The sequence below is a fragment of the Schistocerca serialis genome, chromosome 1 (genome assembly GCF_023864345.2).
Source record: "Schistocerca serialis cubense isolate TAMUIC-IGC-003099 chromosome 1, iqSchSeri2.2, whole genome shotgun sequence".
Classification (NCBI taxonomy): domain Eukaryota; kingdom Metazoa; phylum Arthropoda; class Insecta; order Orthoptera; family Acrididae; genus Schistocerca; species Schistocerca serialis.
In genome coordinates this window covers 66747334-66773815 of record NC_064638.1, presented here as the reverse complement: position 1 = coordinate 66773815, position 26482 = coordinate 66747334, and the positions used below count along the sequence as shown (strand labels likewise).

Sequence of the window (26482 nt, the reverse complement as noted above, 5' to 3'; positions counted from 1 at the left end):
CACGTGAGCGGTGCATTACATAGGGAACTGCAGTATATTCCTAGATTCATCATTTAACGCTGGTTCTTAGAACTTTCTAAGTAGGCTTTCTCGGGATAGTTTTGCAGACTGATTGCATTTCCCTAATAAATCGAAGCCTGCTTTACCTACGACTGAGTCTATTTGATCGTTCGATTTCTTAGCCCAATAAATTGTTACGCCCAAGTATTTGTAAGAGTTGACCGATTCCAACTATGACTTTTTGATTGCGTAGTCAGAGGGCACTACATATATTTCTGAATGTTTAAAGCAAATTGCCAATCTTTGCACCAATGTGAAATCTTATCAAAATCCGACTGCCTTTTTTTTCACTCAATACTTCACTATAGATAACTAAATCACCTGCAAAAAGTCTGCGGTTACTATTAATATTCTCTGCAGTGTCAAAAATTCACAACATTAACAGCACAGGTCCCAACACACTCGTTACTTCTACATCTGTGGATGACTCTCCACCCAAGACAACACGCTGTGTCCTCCCTACGGGGAAATTCTCAATCGAGTCACAAATTTCGCTTGCTACCCCAATACGACCGTACTTCGATAACAAGCACAAGTGTAGTACTGAGTGAACTTCTCGGACGTCAATAAATACTGCATCTACCCGACCGCCTTGATCCATGGGTTTCCTGACCGTCTTGATACATTGATTTCAGAATGTCATGTGAAATAAGTGCGAACTGGGTTTCACATGATCGGTACTGGTTGGTATGAAAGACGTATGATCTTAGAATATTTTCTAAGATTCCACAACAAATGTATATCAATGATATTGGACGGTAGTTTTATGGATCACTTCTGCTACTCCTGTAGACGGGTGTGACCTGTGTTCTCTTCGAACTACAGGCCACGGTTTTTTGTTCGGTAGATTTTGTTAAAAGACAGGCTAAATCAGTCGCAAATTTGGTACAGTATCTGATAACGACTCCATGAAGCTTTAGAGCTTTGTTCAATTTTCTCAACACCGCTGACACTAAATGTCGTCTTTGCAATGGTGTGATAATTAAATTGGGGCAATACTCCTGGATTTTCCTTTGTAAAGGAATATTAAGAAGACGTTCAGCAGTTCTGCTTTTCATTTGCTACCCTCAGTTTCAGTTCCTTAAGACAACTCCTTTACAAGTCTCTTTAGCTCACCCCTTTTGTGCCCATTCCAATCGAGCTTTCTACCGTTCGCAATTTCGTAATATATTTTGAGGTTTCCATTTTTCATGTCTTACAAGGGGAGGCAACGACGTCGGGATCACGGATTTACTTCAAGCTTTGTACATCTTCAGTGGGCCATTAAAACGACATAATGTGCAAGTAGTAAGATGCGCTATTCTGGCAATTCCGAGAAAACCGTAAGAGAAGTTTTACGCGTGTATTATGTTATCTGATCCGTTTCTGCGAAGGTGCTCGCCTAAGAAGTCATTGTGGTCAAGTCATTAGCGGCCGCGCTTTGCAGGAAGGTCGTGGATGAGACGCCGGTTCGAGTTCCGCTAACGCTCATTTTTTAATCTATACTGTTTTCATTCCTGGTCACAATGTTTTATATGACATTTCCTACAAGAAATGGTCCTATTCATTTTTCTTTCTAGAACACATGGTTTGTGCGAAGAGAGCGCGAGAATGTTGGAAAACTCGCTCGACGCGCATGCGCTGTAGTTTACGTAGTTTTTGTAGGCCAATTTGAGGTAGTTTCCCGACTTGATAGACCACAAGTGTCCCGTATCAAACTGTTAGTCTCAACTTGCTCTAAGCTACTCTGGTACACTGTAAATCTCAAACTGGCCTACAAAAACTACGTAAGCTACAGCGAATGCGCGTCGAACGATTTTTTCAACATTCTCGCGCTCTCTTCGGACAGACCATTAGGTCTAGAGAAAAAAAATTAATAGGACCTTTTCTGTAGGAAATTTAATATAATTCAATTTTGTACTGCGACACGTCTTCGCTGGAGAGTGCGGTTTTAGAGTTATTCAAGAAAAACTTACAAAAGTTATATTAAATGTATTCTACCTCGGAAACTATTCGGAGTAGGGCATACGTTCATATGCAGGTTTTTGTTCAGAATCACGAATACCATTACCCATCAAAGCGAGGACTCCGAGATGTTGGCAAGGAATTAGTGTAACATTCGTGTCTTTCCGATGTGCGTACGTTAATGCGGAAAAATGAACTAAGGCGACGTTATTACTAAATGCGTCCCAACAAGACCAACCTGCTATTAAACTTACTTGGATGGCAAAGGACATCCATCACAGAATGAAGAATGTGTATGGGTGAGCATGTCTGTCAAAACCACCATTGTGGAATGATGCGCTAAGGGGTGCTGCTGCTTCATGATAACTCATGTCTCCATATCTTAAATGTCGTAAAGCAGAAGTTACGCCAACTCAACACTCTAGCACTTAACTCTATAGTCCCACGCTCTCCACATGCGATTAGCACACTTTCGGTCCCTTAAGAAAGGCCTTGAAGGGTCAACGGTTCCTGTCTGACAAGGATATAATATACAGAAGGCAGTTGCGGAATTCTTCAAGCACCGGGACAGCAGGCTGTTTTACCAAACTGGTATCTTCAACCTGTTGCGTTTGAGGGATGATTGCTCCTATGCTCAACGCGGTTTTGCCTGATTGACATTCCGATTCTAGACTGTACGGCCTTCTAGCGGAAACTCTTTTGATCGCCCCTTATTTTTATTCACAATGGCGATTCCAGCCTATTGCCCATTGTCAAGTGACAGCACACTGAAGTACGTCAATGCGTAGTCGTTCATTTTAAAGAGTACACACCGGCCGGGGTGGCCGAGCGGTTCTAGGCGCTAGTCTGGAACCGCGCGACCGCTACGATCGCAGGTTCGAATTCTGCCTCGGGCATGGATGTGTGTGATGTCCTTAGGTTAGTTAGGATTAAGCTGTTCTAAGTTCTAGGGGACCGATGACCTCAGCACTTAAGCCCCATAGTATTCAGAGCCATTTGAAGAGCACACTTTCCTCATGTCAGCCATTTGTACATATGTTATCTGTGTAAAATGATAGAAGTCTTGGTCATTTATATTAAATGACGTAGTGAGCCATGTAATAATTCCTATAGAATTGACGCCATACTGGAAATTAAGAAAACCAAATAATGTAATACATTCCGCTCATAAACAAGGCACCGTTCAGCTGGTCTGTGGAAATTTCACACGCGTGGGACGTTTACAGGGGACGAAATGAGACTTTTTCATGTGCCTGCCGGTAATACTGCCAGAATCATGTGGATCCGTTTGTTGGTCAACTGCGGCCTATGTGTGACCTGTACTTTCAGTACGGCAATGCAACGGCCAATTGCTCTCGAATTGTTTCAGAGCAGTTTGAGGAAAATATGCCTAACGTTAAGGTATCTTGTCTCCTCACCACTTCATCCGATATCAGTCCTATTGAGCACATCTGGTACGCCACTGAACAAAATGATCGCACACGGCTCAGAGGTGTGTCTGTACGCTGCGGGAGACACCGAGGCAGGCAAAGATCAAGACGCTCCTCCATCGTTTTCAATGTCTCCTGATTTCCAGCTACCACGTGTCGTTGCAACCGTGATTGTTAAAGTTAGGTCTTTCTATAGCTATTGCTCTTAACTGTATTAAACAAAGCGGCTCCAGAATGACTGGCAATGTCCAGAACACGGCCACATCCGTTAAGATGTGCTGATTTCTGATGACTGGCCGCTGGATTGTTGAACACATGCGGTTTCAAGCTTGAGCTGAATCCAGACCAGAGGACCAGGATACCGTTTTCTTCGTTCCTTACTCCTCTTCCGAAAACTCCTTGCGTTTGTGCCCAACTCAAGTGCTCAAGGTGCAGTTCACTGATCGCGGGCGCTTTGCTCAGTTATATAAATCATATGCTTCCCCATTACCTACGTGTGTTGGACGCCACGCTTTTTATATACACAAACTGTTTAGGTTTCTACAATTGCCCCAATACATATTTAATCTGTAATGACGACATGAATCTGAACTTTGGTTCTGATATCAGAGGTCTTTCTAGATACGTTGCTACTGGAAGGAATAAGGTGCGCTCAACTTTACTGAAAGGCAAACTTAGGAATGATTAGAGACGGAGCTTTAACGAAGCTGGTGAATGGTGGGAAAAATAAGTCGGCGTGGTTTGTCGAAGGAACTACTCCAGCACTCGCCGAAAGTGATTCAGAGAAGCTACACAGGGAGCGAAAGGCTATTTACAATTTGTACAGAAACCAGATGGCAGTTATAAGAGTCGAGGGACATGAAAGGGAAGCAGTGGTTGGGAAGGGAGTAAGACAGGGTTGTAGCCTCTCCCCGATGTTGTTCAATCTGTATATTGAGCAAGCAGTAAAGGAAACAAAAGAAAAATTCGGAGTAGGTATTAAAATTCATGGAGAAGAAATAAAAACTTTGAGGTTCGCTGATGACATTGTAATTCTGTCAGAGACAGCAAAGGACTTGGAAGAGCAGTTGAATGGAATGGACAGTGTCTTGAAAGGAGGATATAAGATGAACATCAACAAAAGCAAAACAAGGATAATGGAATGTAGTCTAATTAAGTCGGGTGATGCTGAGGGAATTAGATTAGGAAATGAGGCACTTAAAGTAGTAAAGGAGTTTAGCTATTTGGGGAGCAAAATAACTGATGATGGTCGAAGTACAGAGGATATAAAATGTAGGCTGGCAATGGCAAGGAAAGCGTTTCTGAAGAAGAGAAATTTGTTAACATCCAGTATTGATTTAAGTGTCAGGAAGTCATTTCTGAAAGTATTCGTATGGAGTGTAGCCATGTATGGAAGTGAAACATGGACGATAAATAGTTTGGACAAGAAGAGAATAGAAGCTTTCGAAATGTGGTGCTACAGAAGAATGCTGAAGATTAGATGGGTAGATCACATAACTAATGAGGAAGTATTGAATAGGATTGGGGAGAAGAGAAGTTTGTGGCACAACTTGACCAGAAGAAGGGATCGGTTGGTAGGACATGTTCTGAGGCATCAAGGGATCACCAATTTAGTATTGGAGGGCAGCGTGGAGGGTAAAAATCGTAGAGGGAGACCAAGAGATGAATACACTAAGCAGATTCAGAAGGATGTAGGTTGCAGTAGGTACTGGGAGATGAAAAAGCTTGCACAGGATAGAGTAGCATGGAGAACTGCATCAAACCAGTCTCAGGACTGAAGACCACAACAACAACAACATAAAACTTATATCACAATGGCTGAACGCAAATTTGAAGGACGCGCGTCCGGAACACGAATACAGCGCTTTCAGGCAACGCTGTGTCACCTCAGTCGGTAAACTTGCTAGAGGTGCGACCTTGCCCCCCCCCCCCCTCCTCGCGCATCAGCATCCGGCTCATACAGCAAGTCTAGGGGGGGAAGGGGGGGCGGGAGACGACAGCAACTAGTGATAGCTTACAGACAGAAGGACCTGACACATTCACCTTAACGAAATATAGCCAAAGCTGAATGTCACTAAGCTGAAAAGGGTGCTAGAACGAGCAAAGTCTTGAACGATATCCTACTAGGGTTTTATTTTGCTCCACCCCTTCCATTCGTCAACTACGTCGTTTTCCGGTCAGCTTGAATCTTCGATATGCAGGATGATATTCTTCATACCCATCATCAGACCTTAACCGCAGATTAGAAACATTTGGATTTATTCCTGGAATGATTACGGTCCTTCAGGTGTGTGGTATCTGTAAGCAAGCCACCGTCCTCATCATCAATGGTGTAGCCCTTTCTTCTCAACTTCTTATTCGGCAAACGAGACAACGAACCATACTTTTTCCGCGTCGAAACTCTGTGACGGTTAAAAACAAAATAAACTAAAATAAAATCGCTGTCAGTTACTTTATATTTACTCCCAGTATGCCAACCAAGGCAGTCTGGCATATCAACATACGCTTCCGATGTTTACAAAGTTAAAATACACATTATGTGGTGTCACCGCCAGACACCACACTTGCTAGGTGGTAGCTTAAATCGGCCGCGGTCCATTTAGTACATGTCGGACCCGCGTGTCGCCACTGTGTGATCGCAGACCGAGCGCCACCACAAGGCAGGTCTCGAGATACGATAGAGCACTCGCCCAGTTGTACGGACGACATTGCTAGCGACAATACGGACGAAGCCTTCCTCTCATTTGCCGAGAGACAGTTAGAATAGCCTTCTGCTAAGTCCATGGCTACGACCTAGCAAGGCGCCATTAGCCTTACCTACTTTGAGAGTTATAGTATAAATGTCTCAAGAAGAACGCTGTATTCATCAAAGAATAAAAGTTAAGTATAAAGCAGCTACGTACTTTTCTTGCTACCATTCAATAGTTATCCTGTTCCAGACTTGACGCCAGTCGGCGTGTGTGTACGCGTGCCTTTCTTTCGGCTCCCTTCCCAGTGTGGCGTAGCAAGCTTGTTACGCCACAACACATTACATATAACTTTGCACTGTGGACAAAAGGAAATGCGTAAAAGCGCTGAGCGTTTGTGTATAGTCAACACATCACCAAATGCATTCAGCATGAACATACCTGTGTTTTATATGTATAGTTCATGCATTTATCATTTTTACACGCCTTCAATACCAGACATTATTCGCACCAGCTTGAGCCGGTAACAGGACACAAAACGTTAAATGACTAGGTGACGTTTTCTCTTAGCTTATATTACATGAAAGTCGCTGTTACATTCATACGCCACTTGATAAATTTTTTTAATCCCATTTCATACGTCAGAATTATAATTCAGCGCCGAAGCAATGATTCGAAAATCTGGACAAACTTGGCTGTGCAGCAATGTAGTTTTATGTGACACCCTAATTTCGTCAAACGCGAATCATTCGCCAACCGACTCCTTTTAATACAATAGAAGTTATGCAAACACCCGTTTCGGTAACGACTTGTAAACACACTGAACAGAAAGAAGAGTGATCCTTACTTATACGCAATGTTCACTTTTAAACAGATAAGCACAGAATGTTTCCTGAAAGAATTGGGGAAACATTTATGAAATAAGCTCACAAATACATTTTAGGCATAAATACCACGTGGTTTGTCACTCACGACACGTATCGAGTATGCACCACACAGAATCCTCCAGACATAGTTTAGAAGCAAACACCTTCAATCAAAGCAATATAGATTAACACAACGACCTATTTTAGTTATTACTCTGGCTTTTCAGTTGTCGTAATGTTCCCCGTATACGCTTAAACTTGCAAAGTAAGAAGTTATGCCCTAACATTTTTGCAAAAAAATTACCCTCTGAGAAAGTTTGCCTCTACTTAGTCTAGTTTCCATCTTCGGTTTATATTTAGACAATAGCATGTCATAAGACTGATTCTTCAGTTTTTCCTTGAAAGAGCATTATGGTTCTCCTTGTCTGATATCAAGGGAAAAAAATAGGTACAGCGAAGGTTTGCTCCGATGCTGAACAGTTATGACTACACCACATTATCGATAAGATCATCAGAAGTTTCGTATCCCCGTTGTAATATTATCTACAGGAAAAATCCCCTATAAAGTTATCTACAAATGGAAAAACCAGATAATATGGCGATAACTCCCACTGGAAATCAAAAGCAGCACTGCATTGGCGTTACGGAAGACGACCTTGGCGCAGCTTGGTTGTCCGGAAAACGGTCTTCCAGGTAGGACGGTGAAAAATGAACAAGGCACTGCTTTGATTCCGACACCCCTTTTCTTATAGACATCAGTCTGTTTCTTGAGAGTGGTAGACAATGGTAAATCCCTGTTATTGGCCTAGGAGAGGGGGCAGTTTGTTCCACAGCCTCAGACTGACGTTCAGAAATTCACTGCGGCCCTATTATGAGTATTTCTATTGCGAAGTTGCACGCCATTCTTTTTTTTTTTTTAATTTCTCTACAACATTTCTGGAGGAAGAAACGGAGTGGGATTTGAATAACATATTTGTTGTTACTCCCTACTACTGATCCACGGAATCAACTTCTGTACAGTTGCAGAGAATAACAGCCCATTGGCGCTAAAAGAATAGACAAATTTGCTCAACGAAGTCGTGCGAAACAGGCGCTGAAAGTTCATGGTGTTGCACTTTTATGTTAAGCTTACTTTAGTACTTCACTGCGCTCCCGTCGATGCTTTGTCTGCGTTGCACCATTCGTAAGAGTGAATGATATATTAGAGTATTACATTTCACCTTCCAAGTACAGCAACCAATTGGCCTCAGATTCTTCAAAGGCTTTGAGTGGCTTTTGGAGAGTCAAGTACGGAAGTCTTCACTGGCAGACCACCGAGGGGTTTTTTCAGCTGCATAAAGCCTAGTTTAATGGGAACGCGTTTCCTCAGCGCACAATGATACCATTACTTCGACAAGTGTGCCGGCCGGGGTAGCCGAGCGGTTCTAGGCGCTACAGTCTGGAACCGCGCGACCGCTACGGTCACAGGTTCGAATCCTGCCTCGGGCATGGATGTGTGTGATGTCATTAGGTTAGTTAGGTTTAAGTAGTTCTAAGTTCTAGGGGACTGATGACCTCAGAAGTTACGTCCCATAGTGCTCAGAACCATTTGAACTTCGAGAAGTGTGAGTGTTCTGTCTTCGGTGTATCTGTCCAGTACAGATAACTGTACCGAGTGTGCAGTCCTCGCATCGACTGCACACCAACCAGTGCAGCGCCGCAAAACAGCATCAAGAAGGCGCTGACTCTCGGGCCAATAGAAAGAGCGGGCAGCGCCACAGCTCCTGAAAGAGTTCAGCGTCCCCTGTCAAGGCTGACTTAACCGGCCGTCCATCGCTGGTCGGGCGAGTTCAGTCGCAGTCTTCGAGAGACAGCGGTAGAGAGACAGCTTGCAAGGTGCAGAATGAGATTTTCACCTGCAGCGGTGTGTGCGCTGATATGAAACTTCCTGGCAGATTAAAACTGTGTACCGGACCGAGACTCGAACTCGGGACCTGTGCCTTTCGCGGGCAAGTGCTCTACCAACTGTGCTACCCAAGCACAACTCACGCCCCGTCCTCACACCTTTACTTCTGCCAGTACCTCGTCTCCTACCTTCCTGCAGGAGAGCTTCTGTAAAGTTTGGAAGGTAGGAGACGAGGTACTGGCAGAAGTAAAGGTGTGAGGATGGGGCGTGAGTCGTGCTTCGGTAGCTCAGTCGGTAGAGCACTTGCCCGCGAAAGGCATAGGTCCCGAGTTCGAGTCTCGGTCCGGCACACAGTTTTAATCTGCCAGGAAGTTTCAGCTTAAAGGTGGTTCATTGAACCCTCTGCCGGGCACTATATTGTGAATAGCAATCACGTAGATGTAGATGAGAAATAAAGTGCTCTCTTAATCGGCACGTGATATGTACAGATAACTTTGGATTCCTGCCACTGGCCATCGCAACTTCTCTTCTTCCCTGTTTGTGACAGAGCTGATTCCCACAGTAGCTGACAACACTGAATGCGTGTAGATTTTAATGTCGCGTTTGTGTTGTTGATGACTATGAGAGGGGGAGGGGAGAGGGAGAGAGAGGGAGAGAGAGAGACTGCTTAACATCCCCACCTGATGGACGATCACCATCAACAGTGTAACAAGCCCTCACTTCACGAGACACGGTGGAGAGATTTGGATTTTAAGGAAGGACGTTGGTGCAAAATGTGGTGATCAAGAATACTGTACGCTACACCTCCCGTCCCATTGTTCGCCAAACACTAACGCTTTTCTTCCCCCGCCAGGATTGGAAGCGGCAGCACCTAAACCTATTACCGCAATACAAACTTGCATTAGCGACCTCGGCAAAGGAGGCAGGTTTGTCCGGTTTACATGATAGATATAAACACCAGCGGCTGTACTCCTACCATCCAACCGTTTCCGTGATAACGGATAAAGTTTGGATTGAAGCTTCTGCCAACACACCACGCCCTCCCCTGAAATCGTCAAACAATAGATTCGCACACAAAATGAAGCTACACTCCTTAAAGGTGCAGGAAGGGTGATTCGGCGTTTATGTTAGGTAAGCTGTCTGGTCACTGTGGACTAGTCACTAAACTGAACGAGTCAGTGCAATGTAATCTCGTTTGGGAGGACGCCGGTTCAGATCCCTGCCCGGTCATTCAGATTTTGGTTTTCTAGTTTTTCCCCAAATCGTTTGAGGCGAACGTCGGGAGAATTCTTTGAAAAGGACAAGGGCGATTTAATTCTAAATTCTGAGCTTGAGCTCAGTCTTTGAACACTTCGTCATCGGGCGTTCAGTACTCATTTTTCTTCCTCTCTTACATCGTCATTTGTTCCTTGCTTATTTACAGCATAAAACAAAAAAGCGAATAGGACGCAACTGTTAAGCTGTGCTGGTGTAGAAACACGCACTCAAATCGCAAATAACTGCTAGCGATTAAACATGTCACCGACCCATTATACGAAAGTATCCTACGCACGAAACATAACGTATAATGTACGCTTCTGTTTGCCCACCGTTTTATGGGCTTTTAACACAGTAAACTGCCATGAAAAGATAAAAATCAAAAATTGTGCTGCTTTAGAGATACCCGAAACACTTAACAGAATTTATTAGCACAACACTGGTATGATGCGAATTCGGGACATTCGGAATTAAGGGGTTAACGCAGCTTTTGACATCGTTGGACGTGTCAGAAAAGAAAGAGATAAAAAGCGCCGTGAATGCTTAATCAGAAATTTACGACACTTGGAAAATCAACTAAGCTCCAATACAGGCACTGTACGGACCGGAAAGAAGGAAATAGCAGAAGTTCGAACTGTCTATGTTATTCTCCCAGTTATTTGCTACTACAGTGTTACAGCCAGGATACTGCCAATGGAAAATGCTGTGCATGTGATAACTGCGGTCGTGGACAGTAGCGTCCGATAAGAAGGTCATCAGTTCTGTATGGCAGCCCACCCCCCGGGATCCTTTGCGATAAGAGACCTAGACGATGCACTAATGGAAGAGGCAAACAGAGATATAATGTCGCATTGGAGACGTCTGTGAGTAACAAAACTTTGTATTTTATTTGACTAACATAATAATTTTGTCGTTTTATAATTTTTCACTAATTTCGTCCACTCATTGGTTTTCAGAACTAAAAAGAAAGTAATAACGCATTATAGTAAAATCAAACACCGGATGTGTAATTTACACTAACACATCAGAGAACACGGTGCAGCAAGCTAAATCATCTTGTACATGTAGATGCCACGCATTGCCATTAAAGTCGTATTTACAAATAAAATATTACACAACGTCTCCTAGATACTTTTAACCGCGTACTAATTTTTGAAACTAGTAACACCATCACATAGTTTTCAAGATTTCAAGTACATCACATATATGTCAAAGTCACGACCCACAAAAGTAGTTTCAATATACATACCTAACAGCTCCACGGATGAATATTGAAATATATACCCTATGTTATTCAGTACGTTGAACGACAGAAAATTTAATTCTGATCGAGGACTGGAATTTGATTGTGAGAAGACAAGGAAAAACGGCAGAACACGGGATGGTTCAAATGGCTCTGAGCACTATGGGACTTAACATCTGAGGTCATCAGTCCCCTAGAACTTAGAACTACTTAAACCTAACTAACCTAAGGACATCACACACATCCATGCCCAAGGCAGGATTCGAGCCTGCGACCGTAGCGGTCGCGCGGTTCCAGACTGAAGCGCCTAGAACCGCTATGCCACTTGGTCGGCTAGGTAAAGTCACCTGATAGAATTTTGCTCAGAACATTTTAATCACTGCCAACATTTCGTATCTGCTTCATGAAAGAAGGTGCTACTTGCGAAAGACAAAATGAAGGTTTCAGGTAAATATGCTTCGAAACCAGGTTTTAAACTGCAAATCATTTCCAAGAGCAGATGCTGAGTTTCCCCCATAATTTATCGGGTACGAAATGCGGACTGGAGCTGAAGACACTGCAAAACTGGGAACTAAGAATGTGTAACCATGATAAGCTGTAACAACCTGAGTTCGCTGAGAGTTTCGAAAGTTGCTTTAAGCAACGGAAAACAAACAGGGAAGGAGAATACAATGGAAGATGAATGGGTAGCTCGCTTATAGAGATGAAGCAGAGGAAAAACTAGGCAAAAAGACGACGTACAGCAGAAATCCTTGGACAATATGCGAGACTTTCAGTTGATTAAAGAGGAAAATCTACTGGTATGCAAAACAAAGTTGAAAGCAACTTTCGCATGAAGTGCTACAGCCAAGTAAAATATCGATGAAACGTGAACCACATGTAGAAAGTGGTGCTACGGTATAGTACAGAAGTACGCAATGAGACGAAGTGAAATGACACTTTTATTTAAAGACAAGAATTACACTGAAGTCACCGCAATTAATGATGCTCCCTTGGACAATATGTCGCGTCTGTAGTTTCCTGTGAGCGGATCAGGACGGGAGCTAGGCGCTAAATCCAGCAATGAGGTGGCTCGTCCAACTCGAAGTCCTGGTGCTGGGAAACAAGCTGGAAATTCTTTGCAGATAAGGGAACTCGGTGGAATATAGAACGTATACTTCTGATGAAGTAACTGAGATGAAACACGAGGTAGGATAAGACCATTGTCGAACCCTAAGAGGCACCAACATATTGAATGTAAGTTGGGCAATCCCGCATGTACCCAGTGCACTAAGTGCCACGAGAAACTAAGTCCTGTTCCGAGGGCAGAGTAACTCAGGTCCAGCGTCTGAGCCGGTTAAAGGCGCTACAGTCTGGAACCGCGCGACCACTACGGTCGCAGGTTCGAATCCTGCCTCGGGCATGGATGTGTGTGATGTCCTTACGTTAGTTAGGTTTAAGTAGTTCTAAGTTCTAGGGGACTGATGACCTTAGAAGTTAAGTCCCATAGTGCTCAGAGCCATCTGAACCATTTGAACCAGCCTCTGAGGCAACTGTCGAAGGAAACTCCTTATCAGCAGCAGCGGCCCTGCTTATATAGGCTCGTCTGATGCAATGCCCCGCGAACACGCGTGTCTCCCATGTCCTGTCGTCCATCCAGAACATTCTGTCGTAGCTGGCCATGTAGCTCCAGCGTCCCTTGCCACAAAAACGCAACCTCTCCTGCTTCCCAGCGCCCTGGCTGACGTTAGGTTGCTTTCCTACATGTTCATCTTATGCAATCTTATGCATTTCTACTCACATCCGCGGCCCATTCGCGACAATTACAAACGGCAGGTCGTGGTGTGTGATCACAGTCGAAGGCACTGCAAGCTCTGCAATGTACCCCCACACTGGCTCCAAAGTTGGTAACATTGCTTGTTGTAGGGCGTTCCAGTCCACCAGCGAGACTCACCAGTGACCAGTTCAAAAATGGCTCTGAGCACTATGGGACTTAACATCTTAGGTCATCAGTCCCCTAGAACTTAGAACTACTTAAACCTAACTAACCTAAGGATATCAACACATCCATGCCCGAGGCAGGATTCGAACCTGCGACCGTAGCAGTCCCGCGGTTCCGGACTGCAGCGCCTAGAACCGCAGGGCCACCTCGGCCGGCCCCAGTGACCAGTTCTGGATGGTTGCTGATGCATGTGGCCATGCTACTACGTGTCTCCCCAACCCAACCCACACGTGCTCGATGGGATTTAAGTGCGAGGAACTGGCAGGCCCCGCCCATTCGCCGAATACCCTCTCCTTCTAGAGCTTCTCCACCTGCCCTGTTCAGCGCGTTCGTACATTGTCATCCACAAAAATGAAATCAGGGCCGAATGCACCTATGAAAAGACGCACATGGGGAAGGGGTACATGTCAAATAGCGTTGACTAGTGAATGTACTGTTCAAATATTTGGATGTTGGTATACCCACGCAACACACCATGACAACTGGACCACCTAAACAATCATGTACGCACAATATTCCTACTCTCGTATGGGGAGAGATGGGAAAACGCAATGCACCCAGGAACATCGTCGGTCATGATCGTTTGGCGGTCCTACTGTTATGGCGTAGGGAGGCATAATGTTGCGTGGGCGTACTGGCCTTCAGATCTGAACACGATGCACCCACCGATCAATGTTGTTGTGCTACTGTACTTCTTCCTTATGTGGGTCTTTTCAGGGGTGCATTCGGCCCTGACTGCATTTCTGTGGACGACAATGCATGAAAGCATCGCACAGCGCTGACTGAGGATATTGGCGAATGCACGGGCATTCCAGGTTGTCCCGCCATAAATCCCATACAGCATGTGTGGGCCGAGATGGAAAGACGCACTGTGACTTCAGCGTAATTATTGTCTTTGAATAAAAGTGTAATTTATCTTCTCCTCATTATGTATTTCTTTCAGTTACCGTCTGTACCATACTATAGCAGTTCTTTCTACGTATGGTCCCAGTTTCATCGAGCTACATTACTTGACAGTGACACTTCATTCGAAAGTTACTTTCTTCCTTACGTTTTGCACACCAGCGTACAAACATTCAACTGGTGAAGCAGGCAGACTTCTAAAAAATTAAACTGATGGGAAGTACAAGGTGGCAAAGAACGATTTGCAAGAGGATAAGTGCCAACCTTGTGTAGACAGGCATGGTTAAGTATAGTTGCTAATGTTACAGAAGCATCAGTTGAATAAGTCACTGTTGTAAAACACAAATACAGATTATTTTCGGAAGAATGGAAATACTGGTAGCAGGAGACTTGTGGGAAGGATCAGTTTGAGTTCCAGAGAAATGTAGGAACATGGGAGGCAATTCTGTACAGAAACAAGCCGACGAACATGCAAGAAGCAATGAGAAGGGAATGAAACAGGATTGTAACCAATCCCATATATTACTAAATTTTACAATGAGCAAACAGTAAAAAAACCAAGGAAAAATTTGAAAGGAGATTACTGTTCAAGGAGAAGAAAGAATAATGTATCGTTCCCCAATGGCACTATAATTCTGTCAGAGACAGCAAAACAACTTTTGAGATCAGTTGAAGGGAATGGATAATATCCTCAAAAGAGATTACATAATTAACACCAATAAAAATATAAAGAAAGCTAATAGATTGTAGTAGAATCAAGTCAGCTCGGCTGAAATGAAATGTTTTTAGTTAGATATGAGGTTGATTTTGCGTGAAAAAAAAAATAGCACTTGAAGAATCGATTCTTCGCTATACTGCTGGACAAAAGAGAAAATCTTTACATTACATTTTATGATAAAAATCACATACATGACAAAACGTAGCGCTTTAGCCTTTTCTTAAACGCAACAGGACATTGAATTGTGCGCAGAGTCCAGGATAGTTTCTTAACAGTGGCGGACCGCAGCAAGAGAAGATTTTTTTTTTTTCTTTTTACTTTGGATTCAGTACAAATAAGATATGAGGTGGACCTCCACAGGATCGACGGAGAAAGAAATATGTGGGAACCGCTGGCTACAAGTAGAGACATGATAGAACATATGTTAAGGCCTAAAGCTGGCCGCGGTGGCCATGCGGTTCTAGGCGCTGTAGTCCGGAACCGCGAGACTGCTACGGTCGCAGGTTCGAATCCTGCCTCGGGCATGGTTGTGTGTGATGTCCTTAGGTTAGTTAGGTTTAAGTAGTTTTAAGTTCTAGGGGACTGATGACCTCAGATGTTATGTCCCATAGTGCTCAGAGCCATTTGAACCATCTGAAGACCTAAAGCGTAGACACTGGCGAGCAGATTGATGCCGTATTCCTGGACTTCAGGAAGGCATTTGATACGGTTCCGCACTTACGTTTAGTGAAAAAAATACGAGCTTACGGAATATCGGACCAGGTTTGTGATTGGATTCAGGATTTCCTAGAAGAAAGAACACAACATGTCATTCTTAACGGTTCAAAATCTGCAGCTGTAGAGGTAATTTCGGGAGTACCGCAGGGAAGCGTGATAGGACCTTTATTGTTTACAATATACATAAATGACTTAGTTGACAACATCGGTAGCTCCGTGAGGCTATTTGCAGATGACACGGTTGTCTACAAGAAAGTAGCAACATCAGAAGACTCGTACGTACTCCAGGAGGACCTGCAGAGGATTAATGCATGGTGCGACAGCTGGCAGCTTTCCCTAAACGTAGATAAATGTAATATAATGCGCATACATAGGGGCAGAAATCCATTCCAGTACGATTATGCCATAGGTGGTAAATCATTGGAAGCGGTAACGACCGTAAAATACTTAGGAGTTACTATCCGGAGCGATCTGAAGTGGAATGATCACATAAAACAAATAGTGGGAAAAGCAGGCGCCAGGTTGAGATTCATAGGAAGAATTCTAAGAAAGTGTGACTCATCGACGAAAGAAGTAGCTTACAAAACGCTTGTTCGTCCGATTCTTGAGTATTGCTCATCAGTGTGGGACCCTTACCAGGTTGGATTAATAGAAGAGATAGACATGATCCAGCGAAAAGCAGCGCGATTCGTCATGGGGACATTTAGTCAGCGCGAGAGCGTTACGGAGATGCTGAACAAGCTCCAGTGGCGGACACTTCAAGAAAGGCGTTACGCAATACGGAGAGGTTTATTATCGAAATTACGAGAGAGCACATTCCGGGAAGAGATGGGCAACATATTACTACCGCCCACATATATCTCGCGTAATGATCACAACGAAAAGATCCGAGAAATTAGAGCAAATACGGAGACTTACAAGCAGTCGTTCTTCCCACGCACAATTCGTGAATGGAACAGGGAAGGGGGGGATCAGATAGTGGTACAATAAGTACCCTCCGCCACACACCGTAAGGTGGCTCGCGGAGTATAGATGTAGATGTTTTGGGGGAAGAGACCAAACTGCGAGGTCATCGGTCTCATCGGATTAGGGAAGGGCGGGGTGGGAAGTCGGCCGTGCCCCTTCAAAGGAACCATCCCGGCATTTGCCTGAAGCGATTTAGGGAAATCACGGAAAACCTAAACCAGGATGGCCGGACGCGGGATAGAACCGTCGTCCTCTCGAATGCGAGTCCAGTGTGCTAGCCACTGCGCCACCTCGCTCGGTCAAGACAAAAAGGAATAACTTGGCATTACAGGGAGACATGAAGAGATCGTTTCATAGCTTCTGTTATTGCTAGTAACTAGACTCCAGTACCTACGAGCTTTAATTTTTACGCTAAAGGTACGTTCTTAACAAAAATGGCTCTGAGCACTATGCGACTTAACTTCTGAGGTCATCAGTCGCCTACAACTTAAAACTAATTAAACCTAACTAACCTAAGGACATCACACACATCCATGCCCGAGGCAGGATTCGAACCTGCGACCGTAGCGGTCGCTCGGCTACAGACTGCAGCGCCTAGAACCGCACGGCCACTCCGGCCGGCGTATGTTCTTAACAACAGTTGGTTTATACTCAGGTGTATTTGTGGTATTTTGTTCCTTATTCACTGAGCGCTTTGTGAAATGTTTAACTTCCAGCACTGTAGATGATGATTATGTGATCGAAAATCGATTTTGCTGTTAATAAAGCATCAAAATTACGGCCCATGCTGACTTTCCTTCTAATTTTAAAAACTGTACGGATATACAGAGATTGGAATAAATCCAACAAACAGGAGGACACCGAGTGTAAATGCAACGGTGAGATGGCGATAAAGTTGGCAGGAGGAGGAGGGGGCGGGGGGGGGGGGGGGTTAATTCGTGGGGTGCCGCATCAGACCAGTCAAAAGGCTGATGATGGTAAAATAAACCATCATTAATGTGATCACCTGTCAGATGCTTGAATAACCGCCTTTTGAAGCATGGACCGATACGAGACGCGCAGAAAGAGAGCCAATGGTCAATGAGATTCTGGAAGGTACTGACAGGGATGTGGAGCCATGACGACTCCATCTGCGCTACGATTCTCGGTTGAGGATCCATGGCAAGAAAACACCGATCGAAGTGGTTGCACAGATCCTCAATTAGGTTAAAAACAGGGGGTTTTGATGGCCCGGGAGTGCGATAACTCCATCCTAGTGCGTTTCGAACCACGCACGTACGCCGCAAGCTGTGCGACACGTTGCAGTGTCCTGGTACGTGCCGTCGTGAAGAGGAAACACAAACGTGTAGGAGTGGACATGGCCCCATCGATAGACGCTTACCTGCATTGACCCATCGTGCCTTCCAGTATGACGAGATCTCTCAAGGAATGCCTCGAAAACATTCCCCAGGCCATAACGCTCTCTCCACCAGCCTGGACCCTTCCGACGATTGTTTCAGTATGACGCCGATGGTACATAAAACGTGATTCGTCAGAAAGTGCCACCTACCACCGCTCATTGGACGTCCAGTAGCGGAACCAGCGTACAAATTCCAGCATTCGTCACCGATGCACAGCAGTCGGCATGGATACACGAACCAGTCGCCTGCTGTGGAGGCCCCTCATTGAGGAAACACTGTTTAGTATACCCTTGGGTCACCTGGGCGATCGGTTGCTCAACAGTTGCACGTCTATTTGTCCGTACACATCTCCACATTCACCAATCACCCCTGTCAGCTATAGCCCGTGGTGCACCGCAGTTGCCTCTGTGCTGATTTTGGATGGCGTCATTTTGCCATGCATGGAACACTTCAATCACAGCGGGAGGCGAACTGTTCACAAACTGAGCCATTTCGCAAATACACTACTGGCCATTAAAATTGCTACACCACGAAGATGACGTGCAACAGACGCGAAATTTAACAGACAGGAAGAAGATGCTATGATATGCAAATGATTAGCATTTCAGAGCGTTCACACAAGGTTGGCGCCGGTGGCGACATCTACAACGTGCTGACATGAGGAAACTTTCCAACCGATTTCTCATACACAAACAGCAGTTGACCGGCGTTGCCTGGTGAAACGTTGTTGTGATGCCTCGTGTAAGGAGGAGAAATGCGTACCATCACGTTTCCGATTTTGATAAAGGTCGGATTGTAGGCTACCGCGATTGCGGTTTATCATATCGCGACACTGCTGCTGGCGTTGATCGAGATCCAATGACTGCTAGCAGAATATGGAATCAGTGGGTTCAGGATGGTAATAGGGAACGCAGTGCTAGATCTCAACGGCCTCGTATCACTAGCTCGACTGCTAGGGATACGAGGCCGTTGGGACAGGCATCTTATCCGCATGGCTGTAACGGATCGTACAGCCACGTCTCGATCCATGAGTCAACAGATGGGGACGTTTGCAAGACAACAACCATCTGCACGACCAGTTCGACGACGTTTGCAGCAGCATGGACTATCAGCTCGGAGACCACGGCTGCGGTTACCCTTGACGCTGCATCACAAACAGGGGCGCCGTGATGGTGTACTCAACGACGAACTTGGGTGCACGAATGGCAAAACCTCATTTTTTCGGGTGAATCCAGGTTCTGTTTACAGAGTCATGGTGGTCGCATCCGTTTTTGGCGACATCGCGGTGAACGTACATTGGAAGCGAGTATTCGTCATCGCCATACTGGCGTATCACCCAGCGTGATGGTATGGGGTGCCATTGGTTACACGTCTCGGGCACATCTTGTTCGCATTGACGGCACTTTGAACCGTGGACGTTACATTTCAGATGTGTTACGACCCGTGGCTCTACCCTTCATTCGATCCCTGCGAAACTCTACATTTCAGCAGGATAATGCACGACCGTATGTTGCAGATACAGAAAATGTTCGACTGCTGCCCTGGCCAGCACATTCTCCAGATCTCTCACCAACTGAAAACGTCTGGTCTATGGTGGCCGAGCAACTGGCTCGTCACAATCCGCCAGTCACTGCTCTTGATGAACTGTGGCATCGTGTTGAACCTGCATGGGCAGCTGTACCTGTACACGCCATCCAAGCTCTCTTTGACTCAATGCCCAGGCGTACCAAGGCCGTTATTACGGCCAGAGGTGGTTGTTCTGGGTACTGATTTCTCAGGATCTATACAACCAAATTGCGTGAAAATGTAATCACATGTCAGTTCTAGTATAATGTGTTTGTCGAATGAATATCCGTTTATCATCTGCATTTCTTCTTCGTGTAGCAGTTTTAATGGACAGTAGTGTAGTTCCTTTTCCGCATTACGACGACGACTTCACTGTGTTTTCCGCGTCTCGCTGCCACGATTCCTATACTCTCCGCTGCTAGTACTGCCATCTGCCGTCTGCGGGTGGATAATGCACGTGCCGGCCGTTGTGGCCGAGCGGTTCTAGGCGCTTTAGTGCGGAAGCGCACTTCTGCTACGGTCGCAGGTTCGAATCCTGCCACGGCATGGATGCGTGTGATGCTCTGAGGTTAGTTAGGTTTAAGTAGTTCTAAGTCAAGGGAATGATGACCTCAGATGTTAAGTCTCATAGTGCGTAGAGCCATTTGAATCCATTTTGATAATGCACGTTGACGTCCAACGTACGCGGTGGTCGTATTAAATGCGACTGGACCGTATAAATATGCGAGATCTATGACAATATGTGTTTTAGCATGCACCAATTTTAAAGTCAAACATTACTTCAGAGCAGCATCATTCGAAGTGCTAAAATTATGTAACTTTAAACTGTTGTTTTCGGTAGACAACTGTAACAAATACTGTTATGGGTAAGTGCGAGACTACATATTCAAAGGTCCGTGGTTCTATCTCCGGTTGGACATAAGGGGTCTTTTTTGTCACTTATCGCCTATGTCCCCCCTTGGCTATGGCTTGTTAATGTGAAAAATGCCAAGTTGCACCGTTCGGAGATCACATCAAACTGTGGTCCCCATTCAGCTGACAGGGTAAGTCGGATCAAGGATCAGGAAAACAAGGGTGTAACAAATGGTTCAAATGGCTCTGAGCACTATGGGACTTAACATCTATGGTCATCAGTCCCCTAGAACTTAGAACTACTTAAACCTAACTAACCTAAGGACATCACACAACACCCAGCCATCACGAGGCAGAGAAAATTCCTGACCCCGCCGGGAATCGAACCCGGGAACCCGGGCGTGGGAAGCGAGAACGCTACCGTACGACCACGAGATGCGGGCAACAACAATTTGTAAAGTGTCTCTAAGAGTGTTGTGCCAAGATTAATTACAGTGCGCGCACTTGTCTTGGCTCCCTAGTACAGAATCTGAATGGGTCGGAGGACTTCGGGAAGCTGGCTATCATTTCCTCTCAGCAGGCTACACTCTTCACGACTATTCCTAGCCAATGGCAGATTTCGGGTTCAGGCTGTTTGTGTCAGAGCGAAAGACGAAGCAGTTCCTGGGCCTTAGTGGGTGCCGAATCGATAGTCCTCTGGCCTGTGGATAAGGCATTTCTCCGCATTCTAGTGCGTGTTCTATATCTTTTGCAATTCCTCTGCACTGTGGCACTTGCCTCATATACAAACAAGTCATCTCCGTATTGTAGCAGTTTGGCAAGGAAGCATGTTGTTCCATGTAGATCTGTCGCCAAGAGGGGTGGCAGAATTCACTCTCAGGGCAGATCGTTACTTGTTCTTCTGTGATCCGCATATGTGATGTAGAAAAAAAGGACTGAATGAGATTTTCACTCTGCAGCAGAGTGTGCGCTGATATGAAACTTCCTCGCACATTAAAACTGTGTGCCCGACCGAGACTCGATCTCGGGATCTTTGCCTTACGCCGGCGAGTGCTCTACCGAGTCTCGGTCGGGCACACAGTTTTAATCTTCCAGGAAGTTTCAAAAAAAAAAAGGACTGTTTGCCTTTAGGTATGAGTGCTTATTGATCTTCAACTGTGTTCTTTTACTAGTTTAATCAAATTTCATCAAAATTGATGCGCTCATAGGCCCCTTACTACTGATCGGTTCTTAAGCTCCGCTGGAAGGTGAAAACGGCTTTGCAGAAGCTGTCATTCAGAAACACTATGAGTAAAAACGTTTCCAGGCACGAATGGATTCAAACGTCTTCTGAACATATCTGGCGCGTACACAGTTTTGTAGGTGCTCTCGTATCAAAATTGATAAACGTCTGTAGTAAAAACTGTTTGACTACTGAAACTCAGTTCACTGGTTTTGGTGAAACTTGTCACAGCGTAAGGACAAAGTTAAAGCTCGAAACACGAAAGCGCAAGGGAAATAGTTCTTTGGTACTATGTTAAGTCTCATTTCTTTGTGTCAAGTAGAGGATGAGTAGCACCCCAAAATCTTTCAAGAAAAAGTACGCGAATAGCCAGACTTCGACGAGGAAGACGAAACTATATGAAGTGTGTACCCTTCTCAGATATTACGATGTTGCACTATGGACTTTTCCCTGGACTATCTCAGTCGTAATCCTGTAGCCCTGACCACGTATATGCAATTGGATGGCTTCCATAAATCGCTTCATGTAACTGTCAGGCTACTTTTCAAAGCTTGGTCGCAACCGTCTCTCTCAAGTAAATGTATATCGTTCTAGTAACCAGAAGATAGTTGAACAGTAACCAAATGTTAAGGGAGGAATAAGAACAATAGTGTCCTAATTAAAATCTCCTCAAAATCTACATTTGATCAATTGCATGCCTACGAACTTCCGAGAAAATGTCGAAGTATAAAGGGCACTCAAATTAAAACAAGCCAAACAGAAAAGTAAGCAGGTCTAAACTGTTTATTATTTCAAAAGTAATCGTCATAACTGTTAATAGAATTGTCCCATAGGGAGACAAGACGGTCAAAACCCCCATAGAAAAATGTTTGCGGTTGCCTACGGAACCACGATTGAACCCAGGCGTACATCTCTTCGTCCGAAGCTAATTGACAGCCACCAATATCTTTCTTAAGATCTCCAAAAATATGGAAATCGCGTGGAGAGAGATGTTAAAGAGCATCCCAGCGAAGCTTCTGCAACGTACACTTGGACGTTCTCGCATGTTGTCTGCTATGCTGCAGAAATTTGATCGGAAGTCCCGATCCCTCCCCGTACGGTTTCTTCGTTTTCGGAGTTCTGGAGAAGACGTTCGCGATCGTCGATTTGCTTCGCACGAAGAGCTGCACGTCTGGATACAACCATAGTTCTGTAGGCAACCGCAAATTCTTTTCCATGAAGGCATTGGCGTCTTGTCTCACGGTGGGATAAATGTAAGAGTATTAGCGGTTATGGTGATAACTTCTGAAACAGCTTGCTTACTTCCTTCCATCTGTCTCGTTGTCATTTAACAGTTCCTTGTACGTGAATACCGATGGCTAAAATTGTAACAAACTAGAAAAAAAATTTTTTTTCAAATCTATAACTTTAATTTTCGACTTGGCAACCTACCATTATCGCACACTTCGGCGCGTTTTCTTCGAACCATTTCGAAAAAAAAGTCGCTGAATTCCGCCAAATAAGAGTTCACATTTACAATGAACCTCAATTAGAAAATAATTTCTGTTCCCAAGACGGAGAAACAGATTAAAGTCAATTGTGTCAGTTGGCGATTTACAATAATCGAAAGGAGAAACTGCACGTTATCCTATTAAAAGCTCATTTTTTTTGCAGACTATTCTTGGACGTTTCGCTTGGTGTGAATTGGCTTTGATTACTGAACAAACCTGGTAAATAAAATAAATGTTAACCACTCTCCGCGGCGGAGAGGCTTTGGAGTTGTTTTCGTGGGAGCACACGGCGTACGTTTGGAACAAAGCTTGTAGTCAAACAGCTGATCTCAAACCAAGCTTTTATCACCTACCCCAGCCTACACTATACGATTCTGCAATGAACCGATTGAACAGTCAAAACCGATGCACTAAAGGGCCTCATCATCGCAGAATTAGCCGGCCATTGTGACCGAGAGGTTCTAGGCGCTACAGTCTGGAACCGCGCGACCGCTACGGTCGCAGGTTCGAATCCTGCCTCGGGCATGGATGTGTGTGATGCCCTTGGTTAGTTAGGTTTAATTAGTTCTAAGTTCTAGGGGACTGATGACCTCAGAAGTTAAGTCCCATAGTGCTCAGAGCCATCGCAGAATTGGTTGGGTTTCTACAGCAACTTCATGTCTTTCGTAATTCAAGTTTCTGAGGTTTCAGTTCCTGTGAAACGGGCACGATCGATTTCCTTTCTGATCGTTCCCAATCCGAGCTTACGTTCCGTCACTTCACGCTAAGCAATAACTTCATTTGTAATTCAAGGCCCTTCATGCATTCGCTGTCTCAAAATCATTAAAATTCTTAATCCTGTCTTGACAACACTAAACTTTATTTAGAAAGTTCAACATGTTTTGCTGACGATTCATCCGGTATTCGCAAACTCAGAGTTAATCTGATGGTCTCAAACAGAAAAATAAACTACGTATGTCGTGTCTTAGTGTCCAGTATTTGCGCATAACTAATTAATGTACGCCTACGGCAAATTGCGGTCGAGGCAGTACCTATTTGTAGAAACCCCATCTCATCAACTCGAGCATACACTCAAAACATTAAGCTTCGTGGCTATATTCACGTAAGATCGACAATAAAATTTAAATCTATCAGTTTATTACAGCGATGTAGCAGTGTTTAAAAAGTAAATTACATCGTTTACACTGCAATAACTGTGTCTTAATAAATCATGAAAAAAATTAGGCAGAATCAGAATTTGCAACACACAAATCACAGCAGTAAACACAACTTAAGAAAGAAACTATATAAGCAATTTGTTACAGTGTACATTTGCGAGGTAAAATAATGACTCTTTGTCTTAAAACAAAAAAAAACTCCTAGATTGTTTAAGATTCAATAAACAATCTGTTAAGCGCAAAGCAAAATAATTGTTTCTTCCTGGATTTTTTTGTGTCTGAAGGACCTTTAAAGCAACGGAGTGGTTTCTTAAGCAAAGTTCCTGAAGTAATTATACAGACCATAATTTTAAAAAAATTATCACTATCTTGAAGTTCGATCCTTCAATCATTCATCGCACGTGTGGCAATCTTTAAACAATTTCCACTAGCAATTATGTGACCACTCCTAGCACACGCTACTTCCCGTCAGCCCCAGCAACGCAACTATCAGTATTCAAAACAAACAATTTTTACAAACCGCATCTTCCTTTAATGTGTCACAGACTGCAGTAACAAATATTGTTGCAGTAGTTTATCTGACATAAGTCTAGCCACCACAGTGTACCGGTACATTAAACACGTTAGAAAGATATTATAATTGATTTGAAGTACTCGACTGGTACCTCCGTAGAACAATATTGGATGATAATAATGATGAATACTGTCGGCTGCTATGTGCGTAAAGCGTGGTAACGCGAACCTTTTTAGTAGAAGTACAACCTCCATACACAGTGTTAAGAAAAGGCAACAAGCATGCATTACAATACTAGTACAAAGTCATAAGCAGTCTTCCAATTAGTGAATGTTAAACGTGATATTGATGTAATGCCTTACCTTGTATCCACAAACGTTTTCATCCACGGTGTCCAAATACCTTAACGAAGCAGAACCCTTCGAATTATATAGGGGTTTTGGAGGCATTCGTGGTACACATGATATTCCATTAGTAACAAACAAGATCACACCTATAACAAACAACATAATGTTTGCAGCAGTCATGTCCAACATTCATACGTCTTACAGCAATGCCGACGCACTACTGCCGCGGAAACTAGCAGACTTCGCTATTTTTAACTCCACAGCTCCGTATCTTATGTACCCCCAACGCTGAACTGTCGCTAGCGTCAGCTGTTTTCTGTCCGTTGACCAGGTTAGGTAACCGTCTGCCGTTGGCAACACTGCTTACGCCAATCGACTCTCGCTGGCCGCTTCTCGCCACTAATATCAGACTTAAATATCTGTCACGATTTTCGCGCCAAATACGACGGAATACGTAATCTATCAAATGTTTCATGAGAGCCGGCAACGAAAAAATGAGAGTCTAAACTCTCAGAGCATATACCAAGACCGTTATTAAAGAAGCAGAATCGGCTCTACTGCATAGACGATACGCGGAAATTTACAGGCCACCAAATCGTCGATGTGAATCGAGAAAACAGTTCAAATTATATATTCTCTCTGTTTGGACCGTTTGGTTTTGGCTCCAGAACAACATAATACAAGGCGTTACTCTTGTAGCCATGCAAGCACCATTCACGTGCTACCAAATTCGTTAATATATTCAACAGAACGTTAGAAAACACCAGGTGAATATTAAAAGTGTTGTACTACTGTTAAAATTATCATTTATTGTCCTTATTTCTAGCAATGAACATCTGAAAATCGGTTAAGTATCTATAACCTGTCGATAGAACTCGTTTGCTTCATTAAAAAAATCTTCCAGTGTCTTTTACTGCACCTCTGGTAACAGACGATTTCCTGTTCCGGTTTCACATTTCATCTTCAAATTTACTTCGTCAGAATTTAAGACTGTGGTTTTCTCAGCCAAAACTGTCATTGGTGTATGAAAAAAAAAAATAAATAAACAAATAAATAAAAACTCTGTGGGAACAATTTGCAGTGGTCCTGATGTTCTTATCTTGTAGATTTTTATACTTTTTTATTAAGGATTATAATCACTGTATTGTTCATTTCAAGCACGTAATATTACAATACAGCTAAGCTGTAATAAATTGTGGCGTGAGAGAGAGTGGGTTGTGAGGGGGTGGGGAGGGGAACACACACAGCTCGCCTAGTGCGCCAAAAAACTTGCAGTC

The 26482-nt window shown here is 44.1% G+C and overlaps 1 protein-coding gene across 2 annotated transcripts in view; it reads right to left on the bottom strand.

Moving 5' to 3' along the window:
* The window catches only part of LOC126461477 (lysosomal alpha-mannosidase-like), a 148453-nt gene extending 122959 nt beyond the window's left edge, over positions 1-25494 (bottom strand). Inside the window, exon 1 of one of the 2 annotated variants that reach the window (XM_050096000.1) lies at positions 25221-25494. In XM_050096000.1, the coding sequence (XP_049951957.1) occupies positions 25221-25394 (174 nt within the window). In that variant the 5' untranslated portion in view covers positions 25395-25494. The remainder of the gene's footprint in view (positions 1-25220) is intronic. The other variant, XM_050095999.1, reaches the window with a different exon arrangement.
* Between the last annotated feature and the right edge of the window lie 988 nt (positions 25495-26482).